Source organism: Amblyomma americanum, chromosome 10 (assembly GCF_052857255.1).
Source record: "Amblyomma americanum isolate KBUSLIRL-KWMA chromosome 10, ASM5285725v1, whole genome shotgun sequence".
NCBI lineage: Eukaryota > Metazoa > Arthropoda > Arachnida > Ixodida > Ixodidae > Amblyomma > Amblyomma americanum.
This window is the reverse complement of record NC_135506.1, coordinates 43,704,174-43,728,076: the sequence shown is the minus strand read 5'-3', so window position 1 is coordinate 43,728,076 and position 23,903 is coordinate 43,704,174. Positions and strand designations below refer to the sequence as shown.

The following is a 23,903-nucleotide window of genomic DNA, read 5'->3' as shown; positions in this document are numbered from 1 at the left end:
AAAAAAAGAGGACTCTGTTTCTCAAAAACTTGACATTATTTTTTTTACAGTTTTCAGTTGCTGTTTTGGGCAGAGCCAAAAGTCAGTTTCGGGCCGCGTCAATCCGAAGCTGTTTTGTTTGTTTTTGGGTCAGTGCATCGGCAAGCATCAGCTGAAGAACAAGCGTGGTTGGGAGTAACCATGACTGCGTTCGAAGGTGATGTGTGCGTTAATAGCGGCATTAGTTAAGAAGCAAAGCATAGCATCACGCCCCGGTTACGAATTGTCAAGTGGTGGTGGGGTAAACTTTGTACGATGCGCTTTCGGTTGCCTGTGTCGGTGTTGGAGCACCACGCTGGCTACTCGGGCACTTACAAATGCCTCGAGTTCTGAAACCTTACTCCTTCTTGTCCAAATTGATTCGTTTTGTGACCGTCCTGTATTTTTCTATAATCCGTTAGTAACACTGAAGTACGTGTTTTGTCTGCGTTTTTGCGGTTTACTTTCATAAGCTTGCTTCTAAAGAGCTTTTAGGGTTGGTGCTGTCATTTTCGCGATGTCGGCAAAGGCGTTAATTGCGGTTTTTGTGCCTGTTTTTTGCTGCAGAGATGGGCGTTCTGCCCGAGATTGCTCAGGCAGTCGAGGACATGGAATGGACGTGAGTTTTGTTTTTCGTGGTTATTTCGTTCGTGGCAGTCCGAGCTCCTGGATGTAATGATTGACCCTATGGCTTCGCAGATGAACGCACAAACTAAACCGCTGTCGTTCGGTTGGGCACGCGCTACGAGCTGAAGTTGTAATTGCGTCGTTAGCCTTATCGAATTAGAAAAGATCTGGCGGTCATTTTCATATTTGTCATGCGTTTTGTGCGTTTTTTGGAAGTCGCACTTTGTAGTTGTTGATAAACATTTTGTTTTACTCGGGGTGAAGGGCTTGTCGGGTAGTTGAGTTTCGAGTCGATACCTGCACGGAGGATGACGCATTTATTGATTTAAGCCAGGTAGAGTGCCTGGCAGTCTACTCCAAATTATAATGGTAAGGCCGAAGTGATGCTCACAAAAAGTGACACACACGGAGGATTTTCACGGAGCATATAAGGGGCACGTTCCTGAAAAAACCTTAAAAGGGCCTTTGTTGTACTGAGCACTGGGGCCACATTATCCCACGGTCTAAGCATTAGCTGTGTTAAGGCTGAACTGATGTAGTCTCAACTCAGGTCTTCACACAGTTCTGCATGACAGCTTAAACTGATCACAATTGCAAATTAAATTTCTTTCATAAACCGCACATACTCACACAGGTGCATTACCGAGAGCGCTGGGACCAATTATCTCTCATTTTTGTGTGACTACCTTGAAAAGTCGGGTTTTGCTACAGATCTTAGCTCATCTTTGCAGTGAGAACACCACGTGGTTTTTTGCGTTGCTTACAGCCTCCCCACTGATGTGCAAGCAGAGGCTGTGCCACTCATTCTGGGAGGTGGCGACGTTCTCATGGTGAGGATTCGCATGCAGATGTCCCATGTTTGCTGTTCAGACACATTTGCTGCTGTGGGTCTTCTGATAGAACCACCCTGAAATTCAGATGCAAGAAAAGAAATGGAAGAAATGCCTGCAGTTTGATTGGACTTGAAGCTCTACTCTAGCAGTTACCCTCATTGTCTGTATGTTGCATTTAATGTATGAGGCTCTTTGGCATATCGTTGTTGTGTTTAGAAAACTTGAACAGGTTTCATTATGTAATACAAAAAGATGTGTTTTCAATATCGATTGGTTGAGAAATGTCCTGTGCTCGTGGGCTCCATAAACTGCGCCTTGGACGGAGAAGTGGGTGTGGCATCTATGAGACTAAAAATTTCAGCATCCAGAAGAAAAATGGCAGATCCTCTTGCTGTTCGCAGTGTTCAGAATGCATTGGCAGAGCAGTTTAATACCCTTTGTATAATGCATGCATTACTTTGCATTACTGCCATGATGGCTGAGTGTCTTGGGCACTTCGCTGCTGGCCACAGGATTGTGATAGTAGTTCATTATATGGCAGTGGTGGCTGGATCTCGCAAGAACTGATCGAGAGCCCTTTTTGATAAAAGCATCAGGAGTTTGAATCGACTTGCTGGGATATTTTGAAATCAAGTTTTCTTGGCGATAAATGCACCTTTTTTTTGTCAGGCAAACGTCATCGTAGCCAGGAGGAGCCAGAGAGTTAATTTTTTACTGAGGATAATAATTGGATGGAGCTGAGATCAGTGTACTTTAAAAACGTCACGATTGACACTACAAGCAACACAATGCAGGAAAGCTAAACGATAGCAGTTGTGTTGCTCCAATCAACTTTTATGCAGGTAAAGTAATTTTATACCAAGTGGAAGGACCAAAGTGGTTCATGTGGTGCAGGCCAGAAATGCTGCACCTGTGGTAAGCCAAGGCAGCAACACAAGTGAGCTTTGCTAGCAGAAGGCACCAACTTGTGATAGATGCAAAGCCAGTACATATAACATTGGCGCTGACGTAGACCTCTGTGAACTTCAAGATGTCAGAATCTGTTTTCGTCAGTGGATGTCTGCATCGAAGCTGTGATGCAACCTTCATGCAGCTTAGTACCTTCCGAATTGAGCGAATATTCTTTGTTTATTTGGATTTTTTAATCACGAGCGGTACACTTGTGTTTCTTGAGGGCAACAAAACTCTGGCTCCATGCAGTCAGGAAGTGTTAATAGACAACAAAAGTTTTGTGTTGATTTGCAGTACTGTATGTCAAAAGAGTTATCATATGCGTCGTGCCACTGCTTTACACGCATGAAGACTGCAGACAGCTTTGAGCTTATTTTAATTTTCTGTGAAAAAAATTCTGCACAATCTGAAGCAAAAGCATTTCTCACGGTTCTGTCGAGGACACATACCATTTGAATCCTTGAACACTCACTCATGAGCCCCTCACAGATTCTAGAAGTTTTGAGAAATGGTGACGTTTCGCAGAAACTAGTACTAAGTGCCTTTTTGCTAAAAAAAGGTGCGCTTTTTTTGGCCTCCTGATTTTTGACTCAAGACAGCCTCCATCACTTGCGTGTCATAACAGCCCGCATGTTTTGTTGCAGGCGGCCGAGACAGGCAGTGGCAAAACAGGCGCCTTCTGTCTGCCCATCCTGCAGATTGTGTGGGAGACTCTGAAAGACGAAGAGCTTGGCCGTGGCAAGAAGGGCGGAGGGGCCAAGGCGGGCCCTGCCTGTGAGTTTCTGTGGCACGCCGCGTCAAGGGGCAAAACAATGGCTGATATTTATTTCAGCATCAGTTGCGAATTAGAGAGGAGTTCGTGATCAGCAGTGAACTGGGGGTTGCAGTGCGAAGAACTGTCATGGGGTCCTCATACGAAAGTATAGTGTGATCATAATACTGAGTCTGCATTTACTCTCAGTGATATGGCAATAGAAGCACTGTTGTAACAGTGTATAGTATGGCGTCAAAAGCTAATAACATGAGATTAAACAAAACACTCTTACTCCAAATTCAGCATTGAAGTGTGTGGCGTTTTACTGGGCAGACAAATACGTTCTCCTCACTTAACCGCGGCTGATACAGTTCAAAGCCGCCAGACCCCACCCCGTGATCACGTGCGCTACGAAGTGCATGCCGACCACGGCGGGCCTTGCTCTGAAGGAACAAAGTAACGACGCATTGGCTGACACAAACAGGTGTTTATTGCTACAGCAACAATAACGCCCGCTAGCAACAAGGTACGCTAATGAATCAAGGTCGTCCGACTCACCAGCAAGGTTCCGAGCGAATGTTCGCCCGCTCTAGGGCAAGGGATACTCCGAGGCCTGGACGGGACGAGATACGGGAGCCAGTCTTCTCGCGGGGTTGTGGGGGTAGTTAAGCAGTAGGCACGACTAGAGAGCTCTGGCATTGATTGCTACAAAAGGGCTTAAGCATTGTGGGTAATGGCAGCTGCTGTCCACAATGGATTTAGAGGACCAGGGTTTATTTTTGGTACAACCAATGAAGCTCTGCAAAATTGCTGTGCTGTGCCACTGTGGCGGCGGGAATGGAAAGTGTAGAATAATATTAGAGGATTATTTCATGGACTGTCCTCTACTCTTTTGCTGCGACAGCTGCTAAGAGCACTATCCTTGATTGTGCAGCATCGTCGGCGTTGGCGTAAAAACGCGCCACACTTATCAGTCAGCATGCGATGATGTCACACATGATGTCACTGCAACATGCCGTGGCAGTGTGCTATGCTCAGTGATCGAAACACAGTGACATCGCAAGCAACAGCATAGTGAAATCACATGTGAGGTCACTGCAAAGTGACGTGCTCAGTAGTCCGTGCTCAGTAGTCCGTAGTCCGTAATTGTATGTCGTAAGCGCTTTACCTAAGAGGAAGGCACCACTGCAGACAGGTGTGGCTGAATCTTGCGCTACAAAGTGGTAGCCATGTTTTATTTTTATTTTTTTTCCAGTGTCTGGGTGAGCTAAAAAATTTTACCATCATGGTGGCGCCCTCATTTATTCTGGGTTCTAGTACTCTATCATGAGCAGCTATTCGTTGCCCAAGAAGTTTCTGCGAACCTCCGTAGGCCTCCTACCTAGCTAGCCAGCCAGCAGTCACAATAATTTATGCTAGCCTTTCGCCTTTGCTTGTGACAGCCTTCTTTTTTTTTTTGACAGAAGCACGAATGCTTCATTTTTCACTGTACATTCATCATATTACGAGAGGGGGAGTGTCTGGCTCTGACAGCAGGTGCCAACATCTTGCAACATGTGTAAATTTAAACAGAAAAATAAACAGTGGCACGAATGCGAGGTGAAAACAAGGTTACATCGTACTTGTAGTGCTGCTTCTTTTTCTATGTGTGTTTTTGTGAAAGCAGAGTGCCCTGCTCACATTTCTGTTTGGCTCTGTTTTTTTGTACAGCCAAGAATTGGGCCATGAGCTTCTTCGACCGTGGGTCAGCGCTGGGTGAGAGATACTTTCCTCCCTGATCGCAGTTTTTTTTTTTCCGTTTTATCTGTAGTCGAATGCTTTAGATTAAATTCATTTACCTAGAGCTTTTTAATTCAAATTTCGGGGTTATTTCGTGATTAATGGAGCTGTCTTGCGTTCGCATCCTGTGACGCACAGCCAGTGCGCAGGGTAGTGAACCAGCGACTATGGGCGCAGCAACAGAGCACCATTGCCACTGCACTGCCAAGATGTGTAATGATATTACTAGACCCAGGGGCTGTTTCCTTTCCATCAGTACTTTATTTTTTTTAAATCTGCATTTTAACCGGCAGCTGAATGCTGTTTAGCATTATGCAACTGTTTGCTCTGAAGTCGGCAGTCAATGAAAGGAATCTTTTGCAGCTGTGAGCCCAGATGGCCTGACGACCCAGAGCCGGGACCAGAAAGGCTGGCATGGATGCCGCTGCACCAAGGGAGTCCAGTACAGAGGTGTGAAGCCATGCGTGGTCATTCAGTATTTTCAAAATATTTTAGGTCGCTTCTATTCGTATTTTGTATATAGTATGTTTTGTTGTCTTCATTTCTGTTCTGATGTAGTTGCAGCTTAGTTCTGTTTATTTTAAGGTGTATGCTATTGCCCTTTGCCAAGGCTGTCGTTTTGTCCCGAGCATTGACAAATCACTTCTGTTTTTATTTTTATTAAGGTGAAGGCTACTATTTAGCCACATTGTAAGTGAGGTGGAAGGCACAGATCAAATGTCATTTTATGTGTCTTTGTTTGGTGGCTGCCAGCATGCTAAAAATTGTTCGGTAAAATATTTATGTGAAAAGATTTCATCATGTTAAAAGTATCGTAGGAGCAGTGCTGAACTTCTTTACAGCAGTTGAAGTGATTCCAGCACGGACGCTTTTCGTTCACATAATGACAGGGAGTGCGGATACCTTTAGAAATGGCATGTTTAAAAATTCTTTTGTGCTCCAGCTCTTTATTGTTTTATGCAGCATAAATTGCCCCTGCGTACAAAGCCTCTGCCTTCTTTGTCCAAGAGGAAGCTTTACCTTGATACCAAGTCCAGTTTCCTAAATTATATCCATGGAGAACACTCGAGTATTCTTAATTTTTTTTTTTCAGGCTACTTTTCTTTTAACTTTTGACCTCCTTTGTTGCATTTAAATGAAAGGTCTGAATTGTGACTCATGGGAGCAGAATGTTAATTTGGGCCAATAGTTTATGTGAAAAACTGCTAAATTGCAAAGCGTGAGTGTTTTGCGACTATTTTTGGAACATCCAATTTCTGTTTCCATGACTCGGCTACCGAGTTGTATAAAGTGGAATTTGGGGACTGTCAAAGCCTTCAATCTTTGGCAGACTTCATTTTAAACCTGGAAGCCTTAGTTCAACTTCTTTTTTTTGTCAATAAAGAGTAGGACTGTGCAAAGAATGTTTTTTTTTGGTTCGGTGTGGTTTTGGAAAAGTTGAATGGCACAGAGTAAACATTTTTTAAATCATCTGTATTTCTAATGCACAAGCTGATTACATGAAAAAAAAAAAAAGGATGAGTGCCTTGAAGCTTTGTCACGCTCATTGAAGCTGTGTAAACTTTCTGTAAAAATGGCCATCAGAAACTGAGGGAGTTGACCTACATAGGAAGCGAGGTGTGGGACCTATTTGTGGTACCGCCAATTACTGGCCTTGGTTGCGATTGCATCATTGCGCGGCTGTTGCTTTTAAGAGTTGACTCCGTGGACACCCGCTAGGCGTACACACTGTGCATCTATGGCCCTGCACCACCTCGTGTCAGTCGTCAGAAAGGGGCATCCATCTCCATGTGCTTCGTGCTAGCTCTTTCACGTGCTCGTGCTGTCATGCTTGATTAGCGAATTTCACTTAGAGAAAGGCAGCTGCGACAGCTGCAGTCAGCTGAGATCATTGTCATCAAAAACTTCCTTAAAGAACGGAGGAGTTCGTAGTACGCAGGCTCAGACTCACACTGCAGAAGTGAAGGGAGTCACATATCCTCCAATTGATGTACACCGTCATACCAGTTCGGGCACGAGTGCAGACACATGGCAGGTGCAGAACTGGGCACCATGCTCGCACCTGCTCGCATCTGCTGCCGTGCGTATGCGCAGACCGGCTCCGGCACGCATGCAGTCATGCAGGCATGCTGCATACGCCTAGAAAGTGTCCATGGAGTCAGGGGAGGAGGTGCACTGAAACGAAACCGTGCAAAGCAAGCTTTCCAGAAGCATTATTCGCTTGGGACATATACTTCGGATTGAATTGTATGTCGAATACTTTACTGTTTGACCGAACATTCGAAATTATTGAATGTTCGCACATGTCCACTAAAGAGAGTATATATTTCTTAAGTACAAGAGGTCTTATCCATACCAAGGTTCAGTCGTTAACCTATTACGCGTCTTGTGTGGTTGCTTCTGGATCTTATGGGCTGTGCTGTTCCTGCTTGTATTCTTAGGAAAGTACTACTATGAAGGCAAAGTGACTGATGAAGGCCTGTGCCGGATTGGATGGTCTACACTGGCGGCTAATCTCAATCTGGGTGAGGATATTAAAACATTCTTTCTTCCCTTGTTTGATGACAGGCAGCATTGATTTCTGCAGTGAAATTGTCGCTTGACATGCTGTGGAGATTGTGTGCCGTGCACTTTGTCCTTGCTGTTTTGCCACGAGCAAGTGAATCATTTTATTGCACGACCTGCATCCAGGCTGTGAGTGCTTGCACATGTTTATTTGTGCTAATTGAGCCTTTGAATAAATATTCTCATAAAAAAAAATAGCTGAGGTTCAATGTGGCTTGAGCCTATACTTCGTTTCATACATCAGGTGCAACACTGCGAAAGCTATGGAAGTAGTCCGCACAAGAAAATAAAGGGAGGCGTGTTACTCCGCGCTTGTTCTGTGGTCAAGTGGTCTTAGGCACGAGAAAGTGACAGCGTGTCGTCAGCGATAAGAATGCATTTATTCAAGCTGATGACAAATGTGTCATGTAGTAAGCCTGCAAGCAAAGGATTTATTATGTTTTGCTCACCACAAGGAGTGCACTACTTTTTGGTCGCGGATGCAGGCAGCGCTAGCTTTGACAGCGTTGCACCTGATGTATGAAACAGAGTATAGTTAAAGCGACAGCTTGGTTAAGCATAGCCTTCAGTGTCTCAAATGAAATGTCAAGGTTAAAGGTCGAGGTCAGGTACCCAGTGGTCATAGCTATATGATCATGGGGTCATACTACATTGCTTGAGCCATACCGCTACACAATTAAATTTGGTTTGACCTTGTGAGGCATTGAAGGTCATTGTCTCATCCACATTATCCCCTCGTCTAGAGAAGGCAGTTCTAGGGCTGCGCAACTTCCATAATTTCTTCTTCCCCTCCCTCCCAGCTTCTAACTCCATCCAAGGAGCTCAAGTAATCTGAAGTTGTACATCGAGGAGTACAGCTCTCGCTCTAAAATAAATTAGCTCAGCAGTGTGGTGCCTCTCTCCTGCTTTTGTCAGACAGATCCAGTGAGATGGACTGGCTTGAATAGGCTTGGCTATTTGCTCCTCATAGTTGCCACTCGAGTCATAATGGCCAGCTCTTTGTTGCCATTGAGGTGGCCTACAAATTGCGTGTGAGCCAGGGCGTGCAATCGCATTGGGAACAGGAGGACAGCTGTAGCCGATGGTGTGACGGGGGAATGCAGTCGGAGGCACGTGCTCCCTTTGCTTCTTCTCGTGGGTTCTCTTCCTTGTCTTTTGCAACCGTAGTTGCCTTGGGAACCAGACTTTCTCGTGTTTATGTTCCTGTAACTTTACTCGCGGCACGCATTGTGGCAGGTTTGCGATATGACCTGTGGCCACATCGCGAATGGACATGGGTGCAGACACGAAAGCATTGCTCGGGCTCGGATACAATCTAATGTCGTCGCTTTCAAACAGAAAGTTTGATTTTTTTTTGCAGCAAATTAATTTTTTCTAAGTTGTTGGTTTTTTCGGACTGTCCCGCTGAGTCTGAAAAATTGGTTGGCAACTTAGCTCATTATGCAGTTAGAGCAAGAGGCCATGGTGAATCAGTACCATGTTACCATGTGAATTGCATTGTTGTGTTGTCATTCCACAGTGTCCATTTAGAAAAAGAGCATACCGTGGCTGGAACCAAAGTGTTTACCTCATTTCCAGCAGTTTCTAGGATCGGAGCAGGTTTGGAAGGGTCTTCAGCTGCCGTTGCTATCTGTGCTGTCCATTGCAGGAACTGACAAGCAAGGTTTCGGCTATGGTGGCACTGGAAAGAAGTCGTTTGGAGGCCAGTTTGACGAATACGGAGAGGTGAGTGACCATGAAGGACTTGAATTGGGTTGCATGAAAGGGGAAACTTCTTAAAATTTGCTTTGACCAGGCACTACAGCTAACCTCTCAAGGTTAGAGATACTGATGTTGAGCAACTCAAGGTTAATGATTTTTCAAGAATCAGTTTTTGGTTCTCAATTTATTTTTATACAGAGTGACAACCAAAGTGTTAGAGACAAAGGGTATCTCGAAAGTTTGTAAAGTAGTGCTTGTGGGTTGATGTTTTGTGACCGCTTGACTAGCAGGTAAACAGTTGATAATTCGATATGTCAACACATGTATTAAAATAGTTCTTAAGTCACCGCACCAGTTGTGCAGTGATTTTTTTCTATTTGGATATTTCGACGATGTTCACAAAATTCAGTTGCATTTTTGGTCCTGGCTACAGTGGAATCTCGATGATACAAATGCAATTGATACAAATTCCAGGACAATACGAATTCGCAAAATCTTCGGGCCAAAGTGCACCATACCAACGTTCATTGGCCCATACATCGCCGATGTTGTGATCACCATTTGCAGTACACGCACTGCGGTCTGCCGCGGTGGCTCAGTGGTTATGGCGCTCGACTGCTGACCCGAAAAACACGGGTTCGTTTCCGGCCGCGGCAGTCGAATTTTGATGGAGGCGAAATTCTAGAGGCCCATGCACTGTGCGTTGTCAGTCAGTGCACGTTAAAGAACCCCACGTGGTCGAAATTTCTGGAGCCCTTCATTACGGCGTCCCTCATAGCCTGAGTCGCTTTGGGACATTAAGCCACATAAAACCATAAACATGCACTGCGAGTACACAGATCTGTTTATTACGCACAGCATTTCCCATGCTTCAGAATACGATTTCGTTCGCTTCGAATAGTACTAACTTTTGGACGATATGAAATTTTTCACGACCTCGTGAAATTCGCATCCTAGAGATTTTAATGTATATTGTTGCATGTTAAGAAGTGTGAAAATGTATGTTCACTTGCATCCTAGCGGCTCCTATGATTTTTGACTGCTTTGCTGTAGATTTGCTTCGGCTTTGTCAAAATCGGACAGTGTCTAGCTGAAGACTGACACACACATTGTGCGCTGTTCTCTATCGCATGCAGGAATTTGGAATGCACGACGTGATTGGGTGCTACCTGGACTTGGACAATGGCAGCATCAAGTTCTCAAGGAATGGTATGTGTGCAGAGACAGAGCACGGAAGATTTACGAACTTTGTTTGGCAGTTTTGTCGACTGGCATAGCAACAGTCAACTTTGGAACTGCTGTGCTCAAAGCATCGGGCTTTTCGCTGACGATTGAGTAAGAAAGGAAAGAGCGTATAGTTGAAGGCAGCACAGAATCGGGTGGAGTGCATAAATACAGTGCGTTTATGCAGTCATACTTAAAAGCTGTGGAGCCAGTTGCAGTCGTGTTTCTTGCATTCTGCGAATGCATATAATGTGTCGGTTTTTAACTTGTTTCATGCTACACCTATTTACCATCGTTAGCCTGCTAATGATGGATGAAAAATCCAAATTTCAAATGCTTCCGCGCTTTTTTTTACCTTGTTGTGCAATCTGTATGGAAGCTAGAAAACTGCAGCTTAATTTTCTCTTCATTGTAGCGGTGATTTCTGAACGGCTTGTGAAAACAGCGGAGCGTAGAAGTTGAGAACACTTGCCTTTGCTAGCGTGGCACATGTCTTGAAACACGGAAAACCTTGTGATGCAGCTGCGTCCGCAGTTGATTTTGTCAACTATCTAGATAGCAGTGACTCTGAGGAGGCTGCCTGATGATCCGACTAGTTCAGAGAGAAAAGTCCCAAGGATCCAGCCCTAGTATTGACGGCTGCACCTTGGTTAGTCTCTGTTTTTGGGCCCATTTTGCTCAACTCAGTGGCTGTTTGGAAAAGCTCGTGCATTTTATCCTTGATTATTCAGTGCCCCTGGGATGACTTTACGGGGGGTGTTAATCTTAATTACTCAGCAAATTTACCATCTAGCTTAAACTGAAATGCATTTCTGAGACCACCACAAAAAGCTGCATACCTGTCCCTAGTTAGGTTAGATTTCATGCACAAAGTAGTTTTCATTGCAACGTCCCCCTTCACCTCGGGGTGAGAATGTACAGCACGGAAAAAAACTTTCTTTCCAATGGCACTTCCTGCATAGTGCTTGCTTGACCTTTAGCTGATGCAGTTTAGCCGGATGCGTGCGCACAGTGCAGAACAGCTGCATGCCGGTCTGTCATCTTCATTTGTTGTTAAGCACACGCAGTAGTAATAATTGTTCATGAGGGAACGAAAGGTGCAGTACCTGTCTCTGCTCTTGGTGCGGATGCTTCAACAGCATCATGAGGGGAGAAGCGAGATAGAAACAACGTAGTGGATGTCTTCTGTATTTTTCCTTTATTGAAATATGGTTGCCACATGTGGCCTCTATAAAGAGGTGGAAGTAACAAACCTTTAGCTGTGTTCATTTCCATTTGCAAATTTTTCTTGAATGCTCACTGATGCTGCTGTTTCAATGCTCATCGTATGTATGTTTCTTGCTCTCTGACAGGCACTGTCTTCAAAGAAGCCTTCAAGATTCCAGGAAACCTAGCGCGATGTCCCATGTTTCCTGCTGTGGTGTTGAAGGTGCAACTTTGCTACTCACAGCTAGCCCTGTCTTTTTTTATTGTTTTTAGTTCTGGCGTCATTTGGGATTTGTCACTGGTTATGTGTGTATGCAGTAAAAGCTCGTTAATTCGCACGTCAAGGGACTGGAAAAAACTTTCAATTATCCAAAAGTTGCTGTCATCATGGTAGATTTACTCCGTGAGACATGGTTGCTTGCTTTTAAGATGAGAACGACAGTGACTATTTTTAGCGGTGGAGCTCCACCACTACTGCATCACGCACCTGACAGGCGGTAGTACCACGTGCGAGGAGGCTTCATTGTACGAACTGCGAACCACACGTGAAGAGCATACAGTTTCGGTGCTTTAGAACGGAATAGCCAAGCGGACAGAAATGTTCAGGGGCGCCGAAGCAGCAAGAAAAAAAAAATGGCTATAGACTAGCGAGGATATAGACTAGCGAGACACGCCAATCAACGCCCGAGACAGCATGCAGCTGGGGTTGGTTGGCTGACTGTTGTGGGCTGGCATGAAGCTCAGAATTGTGAAACTATTCAGTGTGGCGGTTTTGGAGATGGGGCCATCTGTTCGTCGTCACGTCCGTCGTTGCGCTCACATGAGAGGTGCGCGAGCAACTCTGCAGTAAGGCTTCAGTAGGGCTATTTGGATGATCATGAATGGCAGTTTACCGGTATCCCTTAAAGAGGAAAGTATAGAACGGCTGTATCTTACTGTCACTCACCTATGGGGCAGAAACTTGGAGGCTAATGAAAAGGGTTCAGCTTACCGTAAAATTCCAAACCAGCGCCCCCCCCACCCATGCAAGGAACCCCCTAACTTCATTGTTAATTTCACATTTCCACACCGTTCTGGGAAAGCACCCCCCCTCCCTCTCTCTCTCTCTCTCTCTCCGCGCCCTTATCACGGACCGCGCCCAGGCAACACTGGCCTGCCCCATCCAGTCCAAGATTACGATCCAATCCAATCCTAAGTTTCAAGCCATTCGCATGCCCGTTCGTCACGCGCCATTTGTCTTGTTTTGGTGTTGTCTAGTCTGCAATGCTTTCGTACACAGTGACGAAGAAACTTGAGGTCATACAATGGCATTGGGAAAACGGAAGGAACGTTTGCCAAACGTCTCGCGACTTCAGGTTCGACCGAAAACGGATACGGGAATGGGACAAGAATTTTGAGAAGTTGCTACAGGAAAGCAAAACTTCGAGGAAGGTTGACTAATGGCGTGCCGCTGTTTAGTGAATGCGTGGATGGTGCATTATTCAAGCGGGAAAGACCAGCAGGACGTTTTAAATCTATGTGCACTGCGCTTTCTTTTTTCTGGTGGGAAAATGTCACCGCCGTCTTGAATTTCGGCGCCAATCCGGGATATCGCCCCACCCCCACCCTTCCTACTTTGCCAGTAATTTCGACTTGCTGGGGTGGGGGCACTTGCTCGAAATTTTACGCTATGTTAAGGACAATGCAGCAAGCTATGGAAGGGAAAATGATAGTTGTAAAGTTAGAGACAGGAAGAGGGCAGAGTGGGTGAGGGAACAAATGCGGGTTAATGACATCCTAGTCGAAATCAAGAAGAACAAATGGGCTTGGGCAGGACATGTAATGCGAAGGCAAGATAAGCACTGGTCCTTAAGGGTAACGGAGTGGATTCCAAGAGAAGGCAAGCATAGCAGGGGGTGGCAGAAGGTTGGGTGGGCAGACGAGATTAAGAAGTTTGTGGGGATAGGGTGGCCGCAGCTGGCACAGGACAGGGTGAATTGGAGAGATATGGGAGAGGCCTTTGCTCACTGCAGTGGGCGCAGTCAGGCTGCTGCTGATGGTATGGACAATCGCTTGTTGGGCCGGTCATACCTGGGCACAGCCTCCCTTCAAGAGCCCGTTCAAGTTAAGCTGTGCGAGACCCGTGGCACCCAAATTAGCGAGCCTGCAATGGCCTAGACTTACATGGGCATTGGCCTGGACAGTGCCTGTAGTTCAAATTATCCTTGTTTTTGGATTAACAGGGTTCGAATTAATGAGCTTTTACTGTAATGTATATTCTTGAGGAGTGTGGCGATTTTCTGCAAGTCTATTTCAGCGTCTGTTCAGGTTCCCAAGCCTATCATCTTTTTCATATTGTATCATCATCAGGACATATCATCTTTATTTTGTGCACAATCTCCAAGTCTGCTGGATTGTGCATTTTCATGCTGAGGTGGTCTTTATTTTTTCCCAAACCATGTCTGCTGCTAAGCCCGAAATTACCGCAACATCAAAAAAGGTACCTCAACGCCCTTGTTGATTGTTTCCTCTTTTTTTTTCTCCTTTCCTCAATCTGTTATTCTTTGCAATGTCCTCCTGCATTATTCTTTTACACGTTTTGTGTGCTTTTGCACTTTTATCCAGTGTCACCCCTTCTGTAAGCTTGGGGCTATTTGAAGTTGATCGCTACAGGTTTAACGCTGCCTGATTTGCATGTTTAATCGCAGCTTTGTTCTTAAGAGAATGTGGATAAAAAAAATAGATGCACACAAGATCACATGATGCAGCGCAACATATCTTCAACAGTATTGGTTGTACACTTAATTTTTCGCTGATCGCCTTTCCATTGCATCTTTGAAGTTGATTGCTGTGGCACTTTTGCATTCCACTGCTGCGTGGACTTCTGGGAGATGCATTTCTTATGCCAGGGCAGTGCCTAGAAGGTTCCCCGATCCGCTTCACTTCACTAGGGCCACAGGGGAGCGGTGGCTTCACACAAGCACTAACCACTGAGGGGTTTTTTTTTTGCCAAAATAGTGCTATGCTGCTAACGCATTAAAAAAGGTTATCTCTTCCCTCTTAACTCTCTTTGCCTTTAGTTTTGTAGCAAGGCAAGTCACTGTTGTACTGGGAAGGACTTAATAGTCAATTAAATCAGCCGACAGCCGGTCACTTTCCAATTGCTATGGGTGTGTAGTGTTTGGCCATCTTGCTGTTGTCGTGGGGAAAGCAGCTGGGTTCATCGTAACGGTGAAGTGCCTAGAGTCATGCCACGAGAACTCTTGATGTCATCATTAGCCACATGCAAATTTCTTTTAATCTTTAAGAGCCGCTAAGCGTGCCATGACTACGAATGTCAGTGTTGATGGAGCGTAGGGGTTGCGCATCCCTGTGTCAGCAACTGTACATTCTTTAGAACGTGCTTGGTGCGATTTGCTTGCTTGCTTGCTTGCTTGCTTGCTTGCTTGCTTGCTTGCTTGCTTGCTTGCTTGCTTGCTTGCTTGTTTGCTTGTTTGCTTTGCTGTGCTTGCTTGCTTGTTTATTTGTTTGTTTGCTTTTTATATTGCATACTACAGCCTTAGTGAGCTATTACGGAACTGGGGTGCACTACACAAAATGAACGCCTAGCATAGAAAATGTACAGATACATAGTCCTGATGAAGTACCATCGTGTTGTGATCATAGTTGGGGGTCGACATACAATCAAAACCAAAGCATAGCACCATCAATAAAGGCGAGACATATGAAATATCAGGGACGCTGCGGTGTGGTTGCAATTTTTTGTTTGCTCTGTGGTTCTCCCGGTAGCATTCGGCCTGTGCGCATGTTTGGAATATTTTTTCTTTTTCTTTTTTAGTTTTAACTGCGCACTCTGCACTAATGGCAGCGTCAATAGTTGATGGAAGGAGCGCTGTTCCAATCCTGGCGGCACCGCCACTCAAAACAGCAGTGCTTCCAGGGTGTCTTGGTAGCTGATGGAAGAGCTGATGCCTCTCACACATAGTTTCTCTTTGGCTCTGTTTGACGCATTTGGCTTGACTGCCGGCCACGTTTCGTATCAGTCGAGGTGGCCAGCGAACAAAAGCCGTTTATTGCTGAACGGGCAGTGCTTTTATAGCCAAAGGGGGTGTGGCAAACAAGGTGGATATCTAATCTAGATGAGCACGATGAATGGCCGCACCAGGCATGGCACGTGCATCATTCCCCGTACACGTTTTATCAGTTTTTAGTGTCCTGTTTTGTCAATCGTCATAAGTTCTCCAGGTCCTGTAAGCGTTTGGCGCTTGTTCGCAGCTACATTCAAGATGGTTGTCATTCCTTGCGCCGAAGGAGCTAACTGCATGCCAGGCCCTAAGTTCGACGTTTCAAGATGGGTGATGCAGGTGTGGCGGCTGGAGTGAGGCAAAATTTTCAGCTTTTCGTGTGATGCGGTTGTTAGCGAAGTGCGGGATTTCGCTGGATGACTACGTTTTAATGACATGCTGAGGGACCACAGCAGCAGTGACGACGGCAGCACTAGTGAGGACAATGGTGCTAGCGTAGACAAGTAGTCCAGTGACTGATACATTTTCTTTGTGGAATGCGTCCATGGGCGCGCCCTTTTTTTCCTGTCATGCAATATGGGGGGGTCGACTTACATTCGAGTTGACTTACAATGTAACTACGATAGTCATCGACCTAGTAAGAGCACTAAAAAGAAACGTCGCAAAGATTCGGTGCAGGCAAAAAAAAACCTACAGGAATGACAGCAGGCAAGTGCTAACGGGAAGCAAGTTCCCGCTTTCATTTGCAAAGGGAAAGTAACTGCGGAAGTGTCAGTTTTCGGGGGGGGGGGGGGGGGGGGGGGAAGGGTAAATACTCAGCAGGGGGCAGCTATTTGTAGTCGTTGAGGTGGCAGACTCGGTGTTATTACCCGAGGAAGGCCTCCTGTAACCAAAATTTCTTTAACAATGTTTCTGCTCTGTAGTTTTTCTGAAGCATGTTCTATGGTTCTTTCATGGTGGCTAATAGTGGATCTTTTCTTGTCTGTGTTCTGCCTTTCTGCCGTCAGAATGCTGAGATGCAGTTCAACTTTGGTGACACTCCTTTCAAGCACCCACCGTCCGTGAGTATTAACGACTTTCGTTGTGTGCTGTATGGGGATAGACTGGAATGAGAACATCACAACATCCGGGTGGTTGTTACTGCTTTTCAAGTGTGTGTGACAGGAAAAACATGCCATTGTAGAGTGACGAAGCATGCGTGCTGGAAGAGGTGAGCTTCCCAATGCTTTAGTCGACTTCTCCACAATACACTTTGCCCCAGTAATGATGGAACAAGCGATTTTCCAAGCACGAAATGAAAGTGCAGTTTGTGCATTTTGAACGTATGATATGTCGACCTGGTAACAATGAAACCACGTCAATATATCTTGTATCAAAAAAAAAAATTAGCCGACGATTGCGCTTTTTGGTAATGCGATTTTTGACCGCAGCTGCTGCGGTACTCGAACCTGAGGCGACCGCGTAAGAAACACGCAGTGCTCAGTGGAGGCGGCTCTGGGTTGCGACTTTGGCAGCGCCCATTGCATTCCGCTGCCGATGAGCCTCACCTTGGGTGAACGACCAGCGTGCTACTCTTCTCTACTCTTGACACTGCCGCTGTTCCCTCCTTCGCTGCTTTTCTCCTCGTTCACTTCACTATCGTTCGCTCTCTTTTATCCTCTGACAAACTCGTTCATTTGGTCACGCCGAGGCCAACAGCAGCGCTTAACCCAGGAATGGGCACCTAAGAGCTGCGCTCTAAAATACACAAATTGTACTTATATTTTGTTCTTGTAAAGCTGCCTATCCCACTGCCTGGTGGGAAAAGTGTATTGTGGACAAGCTGACCAAAGAATTGCGAAGTTCTCCTATCGTAACTTTGCTGGTATGGCAAAAGGAAGTATGTGAGAGTGTAAGCTCAAACCTGCCAAAGCAAAACTGGCTTTTCAAATTGGGATTTCTCGCGCTATGTTTGAATTTTATGGCATAATGAGCTTACCGCTAGAAGGAATGGAAGACAACCACATTTGTGTTGCCATAGGACACAGTGTGTTCAGCATCATGCACAGCAACTTGGCATTGACAGCCATCGTGGTGGCTCAGTGGCTATGGCGTTCGGCTGCTGACCCGGAAGACACAGGTTCGATCCCGGCTGCGACGGTCAAATTTCAACAGATGCAAAATTCTAGAGGCCCGTGTACTGTGCGATGTCAGTGCAACCCCAGGTGGTTGAACTTTCCGGAGCCCTTCACTACGGCGTCCCTCATAGCCTGAGTCGCTTTGAGACGTTAAGCCCTATAAACCAAACCAAACACAATTGAGTTTCTCTTACCCTTCTGCTGGGTGATGAGAAGTTTGTGGGAAATGCAACAATTGATAGCTTTAGAGCCTTTCAGATCAAATATTCGCTCCATAGCATGGAAGTATTTCTTTGGCGAATATGCATGCAGCCATAGCGAAAACATGAATTGACTTGGTGATTGCTACACTTCATGATACATGCATATCAGTGTATTCATTTTTTGGCGAAGTAATCAGGCACATTGAAATTGAATGTAGTATAGGAACAAGTATGGGAAGAAAGGCTTCATGAGATAGTAATGTGTGGTAAATTTCCTGGATGCAGTTTTTTTTTTTTTTTAGCTTACAAGGAATTGAAGCTTGGCAGGAACCTCCTAAATGAGCGGCTGTATATCCTATGAACGCAACAGTATGTTCAAGCTAGTACGTGCTAGGAAAGGTTTTGGTAGATGTGTGTGCTGTATGCATGGCTATTGAAGAGCTGCATCAAGTAAGGTCCTTCAATAAATATTATAATTAGTCCTTGGCAGCCTTTAGCTGATCTTGGTCACTATGTTTCCAGCCCTTGTCTTCATGGGGCATTCATTGCTAATTTGGAGTTTTTGACTGCTCCTAGGACGGTTACGTGGCAATTTCAAAGGCGGAAAAGGAGTGCGTCGCCGAGTCGACAGTCACAGGTCGGTTTCGTTGCATTTTGGGGGGGTGGTATCCTTCCTCTTCCAAAGAGGCTTTAATGTGTTCGAACGCTGTTAAATCTCGGTTGTGCTAACTAGAACGGGTAAATGCAGGTTAGGCATTTTTGGTTTGCTTACTGAATTAACATGGCATGAGATCTGCTCATCTGTTCAGTCACTGTTTATTGTGTTGCAGGATGCCAGTGAAATCTTTCCAAAAGCCTTCTTTGGTACCCTGTTTGGCAAGTAGCTAACAGTGTAGTACACTATACGAGGCTCCGAGGGCTCGTCAGCAAATCGCATATTGCATCAATGTTAGTGTTAGTTTCATTCAATGTATGATTTAGAAAACAAAATGATTATGAGAAAGCACGTTGGAATTAAGATGAATCAAGGGAATGTAATGCTAAATGTGTCATTTTTTCAATAAATCAGATGGCACTATCTTGAATGGGGAATCATGGTGAACAAAAATTGGTTGTGTAATCATAATTGAGTTTTGCCATCGTGGACATAACCAAGCGGTTGCTCTTAATTTTTAATTTTTTGTTTCCTTCTTAGGAGCATCGGTGGGTGCCCCCAAGAGTGTAAAGAATGCTCCACAGGCCATAATAATTGAGGTAAGCCACGGCCGCTCACTGTCTTGTGGTCCCAGTGCACTCTTACAAATGGTTGTTGTAGGCTTTGTTTACAAGGAGCTTCGTAATGCCTTGTTGTCTTTTCTCTTCGACATTCCACACAGCCCTCTCGCGAGTTGGCTGAGCAGACGCTGAAGTGCATCACAAGCTTCAAGAAGCACCTGAAAGATCCAGTCGTCAGGTGAGGAATTTGCTTGCCTTGTTCCCTTTGCCCATATTTCTGTGGTGTCCGTACTGTTCTTGTGTGGCTAGACCAGGGTGGGGATTAAAACTTTGGGCGTCTCAGGCAAAATGCGGGGCTTTTTTAATGATGGAAAGATGGAAGGATATCGACATTTTTGACCCAAGAAAGCATTGGGAAATATTATAGTCGGATACAACTTAAGAACGCAGCGTCTTTTTCCCATGAAGGGACCTCCTTCCAGCCAATTGCATCGCTCGAACGATTCTCACGACCCTGCTAGCGTGATAAAGCAGGGAGCAGTGCCAGAATAGACAGAGAGGTCTATGGATCGAGGGGACTATCCCCTTTCACCGCTGGCAGGGTCGTGAGAATTGGCCGATGCCATTGTCTGGAAGGGCGTCCTTTCATGGGGAAAAGCCACTTCGTTGTACCTGACTACAGTGCATTTCCTGAAACGTGCAACAAAGAGATCGTTTCTTTTGTGTGAAAAGAGAATTGGATAAGGACAAGGATGGCATGTAAAGTCAAGAATACAAAATACTACTGGCAGCTTTATTCGCCGCCTGTGGGATGTTCTGTTTTTGGGGCTGCTTTCTTTCAGCTATACATTCCCGACTGTAATGTATTGCATGCTAGTCCAGTAGTCATTAGCCATTTTTTGTTAACTTATTTAAGTTTGTTTTCCAAAATTTGATGCTTCGTTTCTGCCTTTTCGCTTTCTGTCTGCGGTTCATCTTTACCATCAGGTTATGGCAGATGTACCTATTTACTCAAGTTTAACGCTTTTTTTTTTTCATTGATAATGAAAGTGAAAAGTCTTCCCACTCACTGCAATTCAGGTAGTGTTATTAAATAATTTAGTAATTTTTTTTTGCTCCGAGCCGGTAGACGGGATCATTGCTTTACATTAAGCCCCTCGCATAATTAAGTCGGCTTTGCTTCGTAGCACTTTGCCCCAAACCTGGCATCGGTACCCTTCAGTAAGATGACAACAAAAAGCTAAATATAAGCATGCCTGTGCCTCACAGCTGCACGTGTTGTCGCAGTAACCACCTAAACATGTTGCCCTTCATCGAACACGATGGCTATGCCTACATATTCTTTTGTCAAAATCGACAGCTTGGCCATTAGAGGGGCACAGTACTCCGAAGTGAAGCCGGATTAATATTTATGAAAGGAATCTGCCGTGGTCATGCTCTGTTTGGGTAAATACAGTGAACGATTTTATTGTAATCCCTATAGAATAGCTACGACTGCCTGAAGCCCGCAGTCAGGTCAACTAATCTTAACTCTTTCTTGTTGCCGCAGGGAGCTGCTCATTATTGGAGGCGTCCCTGTGAAAGAGCAGGTTGAAGCTCTGAGGAATGGGGTATGATATAAACTGATCCATTATGCAAAGTGCTTTTCCGAGGCCGCTGACTCTGTGCAAGTCGCATCGTTTTCACTGACGTCTTGATGCTGTGCTCCAGGTGGACATAGTTGTGGGAACACCCGGTCGTCTCGAAGACCTGATAGCCACGGGAGAGCTCAGCCTCACTCAGGTAAGGTGCTTGTTCACGTGGAACCCAAAGTTTAACTAACTTTTAGGTTCTTCTTCAGCTAGTGAGAAATTTGTCACAAGCCCATTTCATAATTGACAGTTTGTTCAAACCAGCAAATTTGAGTGAAGAATGGTAATGTAGCAAGCTTAACCATATATGCTTTGAATATGCTTACATAAGGTTGTGATTAATGTGTTTGACTGCCTTGTTTAAATGTGCATGGCTGGCGTGAACAGTTTTATTTTGCATTTCACCTTGTTTGAGATGCTACCTGAAATGTCAGGTCCAAATTGTGCTGAGGCAGTCTGGGTGGCGATGCCTGGTGTTCAGCAAGGTTTGGTTTTTCATTAAAGAGAAACAAAATATTTCAGCAGTGACATCGGCTTGCATTGACATCAGTTTGCATCTTAAATATAGCAAAGCAGAAAAAAAAGGCTGTTTCTTTATTTGAAGCTTTCTTTAGTGGAAAGAATCTCGCCTGAACAGAGGCGTTCTTAAAACCACCTTTGTTTGCGCTGCCTCTCCCAGGTCCGGTTCTTCGTCCTCGACGAGGCGGTAAGTGTGTGCTTGCTATTTCGGGGGGATAGCCGGGCTGTAGTGAACAAGCTTTCACTGCAATTACTTTTTGTAAAGGTTTTCACGTAATCTTCCCAGTGTAATACAAAAGGTAGGCCTGCTAAAGGTCGTTATTCGACACGATAAATGTGATAGCGTTTTGGCTTTTTTGAAAAACCTGTGCAGGAAATATGCATTGGTAAAGTGCATCTGCATCAGTAAAACAATGCTTCACAGTGTCTCAGTGCTCCCCTGTGTTCATGTTTGTCATGCACTTGGCTTCTAAATCTGCTGTACTATCGTAGGCTTTCTCAGTTGTAGTACCATGCACACCTAAGGAGCCAGACTGGCTGTTTTGTTACATTACAATGTATTGCTGTATCAATCTTCTTGCAGAGAAAAGTATGGTAGAAGTTCCACATCTTAAGAACGCATTCTGTAAAAGGATTATTTGTTGGCCCCTGCATTGGCTGAAAAATTGCCTGTCAGTTGTTTCAGGCATGGGACGACGACACACTTGAAGTGTTCGATATGCACTCGGAATATCTCTTTCAGCTGACAGTTGTTGGTTTGAAATGCGGAATTTGCATTGAAGCGGTGCTTGGATTTTTGAAGTTGGCTTGATAACTTGGAAGGAAAAAAAAGCAGCGACACATCGTGCTGCGGAGAGGTTTCTGTGCTTACAGAAAAAACTATACCACTCAGTTTAAGGAAGCGGGGGGCCTCGTGCAAACAATTTGGTCCCTGATGCCATCAGTGTGTGGAACTTCAGGAGACGCATGGCACGAAGATTTGGCATAACACAAGAACTTGGAGCCCACTTGTGGCTGTCGTGGTAAAAATTTGCCCCAGGCAGCCACAGATGCAAATATGTGTGCATGGTTTGCTAGGAAATCTTGCAGATATTTACCTAGATTTGGCAGGCCTGCTTAGTCTATGGTAGAATAACTTGGCCCTAGTGTGTACGAAATGTTTAGAAGCCATAAGTTGGCGCCTATGCCGAGAGATCAGGAAGAAAAACTACATGGTGCATGCGCTTTTCTGGAGTTCGTATTAAAAATTCATTGTGCAGTGCCACAACTCTACGGTGTTTCAGAATTATTTAAAGCATGCTTGCAATATCAAAACAGAAGCTGTGCTAAATGCTGACTTAAGTATGTGCATGTCTGGTTGACTAAGCAGCCGTAGTGTTACTTTTTGCATGCTGTGTCACTCATTGCCTGCAGGACGGTCTCCTGAACCAAGGGAATGGCGACCTGATCAACCGCATTCACCGACAGATACCTCAGTTTACGGCTGATGGGCGTCGCCTGCAGGTAAGGTGTGCTTATCAAATAGGCTCCTGACAAGGGCATCAGAAACCGATGCTGTCTCTGCTTGTGTGGTTGTCGGACATGTCAAATTAATAGACAGATTAGCGTGGTAACGAGGCTAAGAGTGCACAACACAGTTCTTGGTTGAAAATTTGGGTTGTGGAAAGGGAGCAGCCTCCTCCTGTTGCCAGTGCCAGCGTACTCCAACCACCACCCTGTTTGCAGGCACCAGTACCCAAGCTGACACAGTAGTCATGTTCCAAGCTGCATGAATGTACCCTTATTGTTGTCACGCTGTTCAGCTTCTCTGCAGCATGGTGGCTTCACAGCTTAGGCTGGCTGCAGCAAACTTTCGCTTTCCTTGATGCACCGTAGCCACCATTCCCACGTTGCTGGCATATCTGGCTCCATCTTGTTGCATTGCTGCACTATTGGCGTTGTCATGCACCGCGCACTTCTCACTATGGGGCCTAATAGAGCAGCCGGAACCCAATTGAAGTGCCTTCGGGGCTGCACTATTAGCCGCTGGTTGCCTAGATGGCACATATGAAAAAAGATTTCTTTCGTTCTGCGTCAGTGAAAGCTTCCACCTGTACCTTCCTTCATGGAATACTTCAGGCGTCATGCCTTTTACCAGTTAAAAGGGATACGGTTAGGGCATACTGCCACTTTGCAGGTAGCTTTTCTACAGTCCCACAAAGTAGTCCTTAGGTTTCAGTGTACGGTGCACTTTATATGCCATCGCAATTCGTCCTTTGATTAGTTGCCCTATCGTCCACCGCTGTATGCGTGACAAATAATGCCTGCGATGCAAGCTTAGGCCTAATCAGACTGTCTTGTTTTATTTCCTCACCAGATGATGGTGTGCTCGGCCACTCTTCACTCCTTTGAGGTCAAGAAGCTGGCTGTGAGTGGGGAATTTGTCAGCAGCATGACTTTTTGGCGTTGGTTTTCATGCGCATGTAATTGCATTGCTGATGCCAGCATGTTGAGTGGTTTTGTCTTTTCCGTGGACCATAAACGTGAAAGTCACAGAATTTATCTAGCGGTACAGCC

The 23,903-nt window shown here is 45.3% G+C and overlaps 1 protein-coding gene across 2 annotated transcripts in view; it reads left to right on the top strand.

Moving 5' to 3' along the window:
* The first annotated feature begins 77 nt into the window (after positions 1-77).
* Positions 78-23,903, top strand: part of Ddx1 (ATP-dependent RNA helicase Ddx1) — a 42,861-nt gene continuing 19,035 nt past the window's right edge. Inside the window, exons 1-20 of one of the 2 annotated variants that reach the window (XM_077640912.1) lie at positions 78-196; positions 586-637; positions 1,412-1,475; positions 3,074-3,203; positions 4,894-4,938; positions 5,326-5,412; positions 7,404-7,487; positions 9,176-9,252; positions 10,365-10,437; positions 11,805-11,881; positions 14,111-14,137; positions 16,670-16,723; positions 18,559-18,619; positions 19,178-19,236; positions 19,359-19,435; positions 20,747-20,807; positions 20,908-20,979; positions 21,508-21,534; positions 22,761-22,850; positions 23,704-23,754. In XM_077640912.1, the coding sequence (XP_077497038.1) occupies positions 181-196; positions 586-637; positions 1,412-1,475; positions 3,074-3,203; positions 4,894-4,938; positions 5,326-5,412; positions 7,404-7,487; positions 9,176-9,252; positions 10,365-10,437; positions 11,805-11,881; positions 14,111-14,137; positions 16,670-16,723; positions 18,559-18,619; positions 19,178-19,236; positions 19,359-19,435; positions 20,747-20,807; positions 20,908-20,979; positions 21,508-21,534; positions 22,761-22,850; positions 23,704-23,754 (1,284 nt within the window). In that variant the 5' untranslated portion in view covers positions 78-180. The remainder of the gene's footprint in view (positions 197-585; positions 638-1,411; positions 1,476-3,073; positions 3,204-4,893; positions 4,939-5,325; positions 5,413-7,403; positions 7,488-9,175; positions 9,253-10,364; positions 10,438-11,804; positions 11,882-14,110; positions 14,138-16,669; positions 16,724-18,558; positions 18,620-19,177; positions 19,237-19,358; positions 19,436-20,746; positions 20,808-20,907; positions 20,980-21,507; positions 21,535-22,760; positions 22,851-23,703; positions 23,755-23,903) is intronic. The other variant, XM_077640913.1, reaches the window with a different exon arrangement.